Source organism: Ixodes scapularis, unplaced genomic scaffold, assembly GCF_016920785.2.
Source record: "Ixodes scapularis isolate PalLabHiFi unplaced genomic scaffold, ASM1692078v2 ptg002371l_1__unscaffolded, whole genome shotgun sequence".
NCBI classification, from domain to species: Eukaryota; Metazoa; Arthropoda; class Arachnida; order Ixodida; family Ixodidae; genus Ixodes; species Ixodes scapularis.
In genome coordinates this window covers 77,581-86,212 of record NW_024610243.1, presented here as the reverse complement: position 1 = coordinate 86,212, position 8,632 = coordinate 77,581, and the positions used below count along the sequence as shown (strand labels likewise).

The 8,632-nt window shown below is 52.3% G+C and overlaps 2 protein-coding genes across 2 annotated transcripts; both read left to right on the top strand.

Moving 5' to 3' along the window:
* Nucleotides 1–439: 439 nt before the first annotated feature.
* On the top strand, nt 440–2,299 carry LOC120842920 (the record flags this gene model as incomplete). Its single annotated transcript, XM_042288370.1, has 4 exons — nt 440–541; nt 587–694; nt 1,145–1,327; nt 1,607–2,299. Coding segments are annotated over 4 exons (1,086 nt in total), but the record flags the coding sequence as incomplete, so codon positions are not given.
* Nucleotides 2,300–2,343: 44 nt separating this feature from the next.
* Nucleotides 2,344–6,627, top strand: LOC121834654. Its single transcript, XM_042288369.1, has 3 exons — nt 2,344–5,700; nt 5,791–6,199; nt 6,473–6,627. The coding sequence occupies exons 1-3, from the start codon at nt 2,344–2,346 to the stop codon at nt 6,625–6,627; spliced, it is 3,921 nt and encodes a 1,306-aa protein (XP_042144303.1).
* The last annotated feature ends 2,005 nt before the right edge of the window (nt 6,628–8,632 follow it).

The window sequence follows — 8,632 nt, the reverse complement described above, 5'->3', positions numbered from 1 at the left end:
TGCACGGTTGAAAAACCCTGCAGCAGAAAAATAATAGAACAAAGAGAAGCTAAAAGCTGCTAAAGTGCGTTCATTTCTTAAAAGTAGCGCACGGTGCGTCGATGCACAAGGCACGTGCAACGTGCAGACTTTGGAAAGATCATGGCGGCACAGTGCACATTCAAACTAGATTTCAGATGCCATGTTACACTGGCCATGTTCTTCCCAGAATTGGTGCACGGCACGTGTCTCGAGCATTTTCACAACAATCAATGCAGCCACTTTTGTCAGGATGGAGGGGCTTTAGCAGCTGCTGCTAAACGTGCTGCACGAGCAGAGGGTCAGCACCGCCGGCGCCGTGATCCAGCATGAGTGATATCACAAAGACGACGACGACGAGACGTAATCAGGCAGTTCTTTTTTTCACAAAATGAGCGAGTCAGATGAAGCAGCTGCTGCTAAACGCACTGCCCGAGCAGAGGCTCAGCGCCGCCGGCGCCAAGATCCTGCAGTGCGTGCCGCCGAAGCTGAAGCTAAACGGCGCCGTCGACAAGACCCGGAAGTGCGCGACGCCGAGGCAGAGGCTCATCGCCGCCGCCGAGAGCAGCCAGAAGTGAGCGCTGCTGAAGCTCAATCTAAGCGCCGCCGTCGAGAGGACCCTGAAGTGCGCGACGCCGAAGCAGAGGCTCATCGCCGCCGCCGAGAGCAGCCAGAAGTGAGCGCTGCTGAAGCTCAATCTAAGCGCCGCCGTCGAGAGGACCCTGAAGTGCGCGACGCCGAAGCAGAAGCTCATCGCCGCCGTCGAGAGCAGCCAGAAGTAAGCGCTGCTGAAGCTCAATCTAAGCGCCACCGTCGAGACCACCCGGAGGTGCGCGACGCCGAGGCAGAGGCTCATCGCCGCCGCCGAGAGCAGCCAGAAGTGAGCGCTGCTGAAGCTCAATCTAAGCGCCGCCGTCGAGAGGACCCTGAAGTGCGCGACGCCGAAGCAGAAGCTCATCGCCGCCGTCGAGAGCAGCCAGGAGTGAGCGCCGCCGAAGCGGAAGCCAGAAGCCGCTATCGAGAGGACCCGGAAGTGCGCGACGCCGAAGCAGAAGCTCATCGCCGCCGTCGAGAGCAGCCAGGAGTGAGCGCCGCCGAAGCGGAAGCCAGAAGCCGCTATCGAGAGGACCCGGAAGTGCGCGACGCCGAAGCAGAAGCTCATCGCCGTCGCCGAAAGCACCCAGAAGTAAGCGCTGCTGAAGCTGAATCTAAGCGCCGCCGTCGAGAGGACCCGGAAGTGCGCGAAGCCGAGGCAGAGGCTCATCGCCGCCGCCGAGAGCAGCCAGGAGTGAGCGCCGCCGAAGCGGAAGCCAGAAGCCGCTATCGAGAGGACCCGGAAGTGCGCGACGCCGAGGCAGAGGCTCATCGCCGCCGCCGAGAGCAGCCAGAAGTGAGCGCTGCTGAAGCTCAATCTAAGCGCCGCCGTCGAGAGGACCCGGAAGTGCGCGACGCCGAGGCTGAGGCTCATCGCCGCCGCCGAGAGCAGCCAGGAGTGAGCGCCGCCGAAGCGGAAGCCAGAAGCCGCTATCGAGAGGACCCGGAAGTGCGCGACGCCGAGGTAGAGGCTCATCGCCGCCGCCGAGAGCAGCCAGGAGTGAGCGCCGCCACAGCGGAAGCCAAGCAAAAGGCAAGGATCGCTAAGCCTGACGGTGCAACAAAAATTTTCCAACGGCTGTTTAGAGACAACCCGTTTGGGAGCGTATGTTCAGTCTGTGATCGGCTCTGGTTCCAAAACGACTTGCAACCGCTACCGGACAGATGTCACGAGACCCTAGAGCAATCATTTCCAAACTCGGACCTAACCCAATTCAAACTGTGCTCGACCTGCATACAATCAGTGCACAAGGGTCATATTCCTCATCTTTCCTCAAGTAACGGTTATGTATATCCCCCGAAGCCAGCCCACCTCCCACAATTGAACGCGGTGAGTGAGAGACTCATATCTCCACGAATTCCTTTCATGCAACTGCGACGGCTGATGCACGGTGCAGGTCAACACGGCATTAAGGGACCAGTAGTGAACGTCTGTGTTGATGTGGACGACATGGTGACAATGTTGCCTCGTGCCATCGAACAAGACCGAGCCCTCAATGTACATTTGAAGCGGCGCATGCTTGCGAAGACGACCTACCTGGCAGGGGCAGTAAAAAAATGTGATCTGCTGCCGTGGCTTAAGCTGCTGTGTGATAGCACGCTGTACAAGCATTATAATATAAAGTGCGATTTTGCCCGTTTGGGGGATATCGTAGAAGTGGACGAACACGACGAGATCGAGTTGCTCCCGCAATGCTCGACCTCAACGATCCAATCCAAGTGGCTACAGCCATGACTCTGGCTCAGCACACTCTCGTATGGGACGAAGACAAGTTTCTAGCGATTGCGCCAGGTGAGGGAAAAAGGCCCGTGAGCATACTTTATGACGAACACTCAGAGGAGCTTTCGTTCCCACAGATCTATCTCGGTGAGCCGCGCCGAGTAGATGCCAGCGCAAAACCGACAGTCTTCACACACGCCATGAGTGAGATCCGCAGATCAGACCGTCGAGGGGCCACCCCGCAGCACGTACTGTACATGGCCATGAAAGTGTTTAGGCACCGAGTAGCCGGTGACATGTGTGTGGCCTTCCGTAACATAAAGGCACTGGAAACACTAACGAAGCAACAGTTGCTCGACAAGGATTTTGTGCAGCAAGCGGTCGAGCACGACATGGCTTTCATGCATGGTATTCCCAACACCGTGCAGTACTGGACAAAACGCAAGAAAGACCTCTTTGCTATGATACGGCAGTTGGGTAAGCCGACCGCGTTCCTCACTCTTTCTGCCTCGGAAATGCACTGGCCCGACCTTTTGCAGTTGCTTCAACGCCTTCGGTTGAAGCCCGGCGAGATCGAAGTACCACTGGAGCAAATGAACAGCATTTATCGAGCACAGCTAGTAAATGACGATCCCGTGGTCTGTGCCATATATTTCGACCGATTGGTGCGTGTCATTCTCAACATTCTCCGCAACACCCGTGTATCGCCTTTTAGGCCGTACGTCGACTACTTTAAGCGGATCGAATTTCAGCACCGCGGGTCGGCACACGCGCACATTCTCCTTTGGCTTCATAACGCGCCCAACGAGGAGCTCTCGATGCTCATGCCCCAGACTCTTGAAATAGCCAACGTTCTGCTTTCCATCGACAACGGATGCTTGAAGCGGGAGCGGACTCAGGTGCACCAACACACGCATACCTGCTACAAGCACAACACCACCAGATGCCGCTTTAACGCGCCTTTTATGCCCATCGATGAATGTATGGTCGTAGTGCCTTTCCCCACTGTGGACAATGAAGCGCAGAAGAAGAAAATCGAGAGCCTCCTAAACAAGTACGAGGCCATGCATCAGGCCCTGGAAACGACAAATTATGACTCCATGGAGCAGTTTTGGGAACATCACGGTGTCGCGGACAAGGCGGAGTACATTTCTGTTCTCCGAGCAGGCACTCGTCGTGCCACCATCATGCTACCCCGTACTGTGCAGCAAAAGTGGGTGAATTACTTTAACCCATGGGTTGCATCAATTCTCGATTCTAACATGGATCTTCAGATCGTCATCGACACGTACGCGTGTGCTGCCTACGTGGTGGAATATGTAAACAAGGCCAACCGAGGTATGTCGAACCTCAATCGAGCAGTGCAAGAAATTGTCAAGGAGAAGGGGGATATGGCCTATTCTCAGGCACTGAGACATCTAGGTGTGAAAATGTTGAATGCCATTGAACTGTCCGCACAGGAGGCCGCATGGTGTTTGCTCAACCAGGATATGTCGGAGGCGAGTCGCAAAGTTGTCTTCGTGAACTCTGCATGGCCCGAGGAAAGGACGCGCATTCGGAAGTCTAACGCTCAGATGGCGCAGGAAGGCTTAGTAGAATCAAGCACTGATGTATGGAAACGGACGATGATCGAGCGCTACGAAGACCGCATTCCCGAATTGGAACCTGTTACTCTAGCAGAGTTCGCTACCGAGTACAACATATATACCTACAAAAAGAGGAATCAGCGACGGATACTTCGCTACCGCGGTTACTCCGTAGACGATTCAGTCAACTTCAAGCGAGAACATGTCCTGCTTTTCTATCCATTCCGCAAAGAAGTTGACATCTTAGACCAAAACTGTTTCGAGCGTCTGTATGAGCAAAACGTCGACGTCATTCTAGAGAACAAGGCACGGTACCACAGTGACGTAGACATTGAGCAAATTCGTGCCGTTTGTAATTCCATGCTCCAGTCAAATGACGGGGAACATTGTGCCACTTCTGAGCTCCCAGATGTGAGACTGCACCCGATGGCCATGGAAAACGACGACTCCGATCTCCTAGACATCGGTATGGTCCAATCCAATGCCCCGTTTAAGCAGTGCCCCGCCGTGTGCACGCGCCAAGACGTCATGAGCAGAGATCAGTACCTGGACACAATGCGCAAGACGAATGAGGAGCAGTACGAGATCGTCCGAGAAGTCGTGCATAGACTCACTATACCGGACTCTCCGCCACTACAAATCTTCTTCACGGGAGTGGCTGGATGTGGGAAGACATTTGTACTGCGTCTCATCATGGACGTCTACAACAGATATTGCAACCCTGCTGGTTCAGATAATGTAAACGCCTATGTTGCCTGTGCTACAACTGGAAAAGCGGCGGTCGCGCTTGGTGGAATAACTGTACATGCAGCGTTCAGACTTACCATCAATAGGGATGGCGGACTCCGGGACAACGAGTTGAACACGTTCCGCTATGCGTTCAGGAACGTCAGGTGCGTGATTATCGATGAGGTTAGCATGATGTCCGCCGACATCCTTCAGAAAGTGGACTCGCGACTCCGCATCATCACTTGCAAATATCTAGAGCCTTTCGGCGGGTTAGACATCATCCTCTGCGGAGACCTGCGCCAGCTTCCCCCCGTTCGTGCCGCCGAGGTTTTCAAGCGCGTCAAGACGAACAGTGTGTTTAACACGGAAATCGCATGGCACCATTTGTCATACTTTGTCCTCACGAAGGTCGTAAGGCAAAGCGATCTCAGGTTTTCCACCATACTTACCAAAATTGGAGACGGTGCAGAATTGGATTCCGAAGAAATCGCATTGATCCAGAGTCGGTTCGTCACGCAACAACAAGCAGAAACGTGTTGTCCCGGTGGCATCCGCTTGTACTACTCCAACAAGGAATCGGACTACTACAATACGAACACGGCCATTGCAACCGAAGATAATTGTGTGGCATGTCCGGCACGGGACACAATCGTTGGATTCAGGTCTATGCAGGAGAAGACAGAGGCAATGCGCAAGGCCGAAACGCTGCCCAAGGCCGAACTCGGAAACCTGCCAGCTAATATAATGCTATGCATTGGAAAACCATATATGCTCACACTCAATGTCGATGTTTCCGATGGTCTGGTCAATGGCTCTGTTGGAATACTGCAGTACATACAATACGATACGCTCCGAGAGCCGGAACGCATCTGGCTGCATTTCGGTGAGCTTGGTTCCAAAATTGCGATTGGAACCGTGGCGGCCGCAAAATCCCGGCAGTTACGGGCACTCGACAGAAATATTCAGGAAAATTGGACACCTATCGAAAGACGCACAGTCACTTGCGTCATTGATAAGAAGTCAAGGATATCCCTGAGGAGATGCCAGCTACCCGTTGTGCAAGCAAGTGCTATCACCATTCACAAATCACAGGGAGGCACGTATGAAAACGTGGTGTACTCGTATGCCAAAAGTCATCCACAGAAATTGGTATACGTGGCACTGAGTCGTGCTACAGACATCAACGGGCTCTACCTCACCAATGTGGACAATGACTTTACGTTCTACCACGGCAAGCCCAATCCCGACAGGGTACTACTTGATGAGTTTCGTCGGCTGCAGTCACACAAACTCCAAACTGTCACTGCTAAGTGCTACGCAATGATTAAGCAACCGCACTTGTTCTCGGTCGCCGCACTTAATGTTCGCTCTCTGCCGGCGCATTCCAAGGACGTGCACCACGACCCCGTCCTACGCCATGCATCTGTACTTTGCCTCTCGGAAACGTGGATGGATCCAAAACAGGCGGTAGAAATCATGGACTACCAGTACTGCTGCGGCGTCAGTAGAGAGCACAACAGAGCGGCAGGGGTGGCCACCTACGTGCGTAAGGGTCTGTCTGCCGTACCCATCGAGATATTTGGAACGTCAGACGAAGTTGGAGAACTTTGTGGCGCCAAGTTCGACAACGGCTTGGTAGTGGTGGCTCTGTATATCTCGCCTACAGCACTCACCAAAGATATCGTGCATTTTCTGCGACTTGCGTTAAGCACACGTGGGTCCACACCCATGTTAGTAGTGGGGGACTTTAATGCAGACTTAAAGAAGGATAAGAACTTCATACCACTTATGCAGGAAAACCTCCCATTTCTCTCCCTCGTAACAGCTCACACCGCTGTGACGACCTCTCGAAACACGTGCATAGACCTCGTCTTTCAAAATCAGCCTTTGGTCCATCACCTGGAACACATATCCTGCCACTTCTCAGATCACAAGGCTTCCTTCATAACAATCAAGGACTGGGATAAGAGTGCTATTTAAAGCACCAGTATAGGAGGAGCTTGCTCTATATTTGTATATATTGTGGGGATTTTGGACGCCGAACTTTGGCGACGATATGGACTGCACGCTAGGAAGAAAGGAGGAGGAGAAGAACGAAAGCTGGGAAATTGTTCCCTCCGACGGTCTTGCGTACCTTGAGAGGTGTTAGGCGGGCCACTCGGAGGAGCATCTACCAGCTTCGTTATCAGTTGGAGCGTGCAAGTCGTACAAGACGAAGAGGAGGAGGAGGAGGACGGTCAGGTTGAGGAGGAGGAGGAGAGGAGATGCCAGATACGTGTTGTGCAAGCAAGTGGTCTCATCAATCGTAAATCACATTGGAGCTTCCAGATCTGACAAGTATATTCCCTTTCTCCGTACAAGCGGTGAGCAAAAATACCACAATATATTACATAGTTCAGTGCGGTATATCGCAAAATTGAAATACCTCAAAAGAGGAGGAGGAGCACAGGAGGAGAAGGGGACGACGAGAGAGTACGGATGAGGAGGAGGGGCATACCCTCCCCTCCGTTCCCTCTCGCCCCCGCCCCGCCCCCCCCCCCCCCCCCCCCTTGCTTGGAGCACATTTGGAACTTAGGGAATGTCATAGCTCGGGGCCTCTTCCTTCCTTTGCTACTGGAACTACACACTCTAAGTATCTAGAGCTTGAATATTTTTCATTCGAATTTAACATGGCCGACAGCATTGTTAAGACGTTTGACGAAAACATTGTAAACGTCATTAACACAGTTCATACCGGCTTCCCTACATTTATTATAGGTGTGTTCCAAGCATGTGACGACTTTCATGACCCTGTTTCATCATCAAGTATTGAAGTTCATCTTGCGTCAGATCTAAACAAATCACAACACCATGTTTGGGGTAAGTCCCTTATCAAGTTTAAGATGGTGTGCCTGCCTGAAGCTTCTCTAAAGTGTCTTTTTTTACGCTTGTTCCACTTATTATAAGTGTTTTCTTTTTTATATTATACTCGGCCGAGTGCCCATCTTCCAGTGTCCATCACACTTTTAGTCTGGTGATCACGTCACCTTGAAACCCTTGTAAGCTTAGAAGTGAAAACTTTTGCTGCTTACGCACAGGAGACAAAAAAAGGTAGGCAGCATTTTAACTTCTAACTGTCTAAGCGTGGATGTCAAGCATAAACCCTGGGAAGATTTGCCCACTGCTTAACTACATGCTTTTTTTTTTTTCATGTCCTGGTTGGCTGCTACACTGGAGAGGCTGCTGAACATCATGCCACGGCGGCTGATCATGCCGGTTTAGTTAAATTAATAATGGGGTTTTCATCCAGGACGTAAATTGGAGACTCGCGGAGCAAACTTTAAGGTACATTGGTATAACAATTGCGTACGTTGGCTTTGTACGTTATTAGCGTAAACCTTGCCCGGATATGCAACGCAGTTTCCAATATACACCACGGTTTTTCCCCAATCAATAAAATTTCAACCCTCCAAATTATTTGTCCTGACTCTATATTTCAGAGCACAGCTCTTACGCGACCCTTTCCGGCTTGAGCGGCAAGGAGGAAAGCAGTACGAAGGTGGAGGACGGGGGGAGGAGAGACGAGGAGGCGGAGGCGAGGGGAGGGGAGGAGCTTGAAGGACGAGGAGGTGGTAAAGGAGAGGGAGGGGGAGCAGGAGGGGAGGAGGACTAGCAGGCATGATCACGAGGGAGGAGGAGGAACATACCCTCCACTCCTCCTCCTCAAGAGCTGCGCTCCAATTCGGCGTTACAGCAAGTTGTAAACGGCTTTCACTTTTTTTTGTTCGCAAATGTTTAGGGGCTGTTATCCATTCAGTGGCCACATGTGAGTTGGGGAGACTGGTCGTTTGCGAGTTTTCTTTCGAGGATCGAGAGTGGCGGATCATCTGTGTATACGCGCCAACTAGGGTTCAGGAAAGGCGCATATTTTTCGAAAGTGTTCGGCACTACTGTGATACTGAACGGGTGGTTTGTTTTCTGGGGGACTTTAACTGTGTGTGCTCTG

Excerpts from the sequence above, each read along its gene's own strand:
- LOC121834654 (XM_042288369.1), top strand. The coding sequence starts at position 2,344 with ATGACTCTGGCTCAGCACACTCTCGTATGGGACGAAGACAAGTTTCTA. Across the intron at positions 5,701-5,790 it reads TGAGGAGATGCCAGCTACCC|AAATTGGTATACGTGGCACT; the intron begins GTTGTGCAAGCA and ends AGTCATCCACAG. Across the intron at positions 6,200-6,472 it reads GGCCACCTACGTGCGTAAGG|CTCACACCGCTGTGACGACC; the intron begins GTCTGTCTGCCG and ends CCCTCGTAACAG.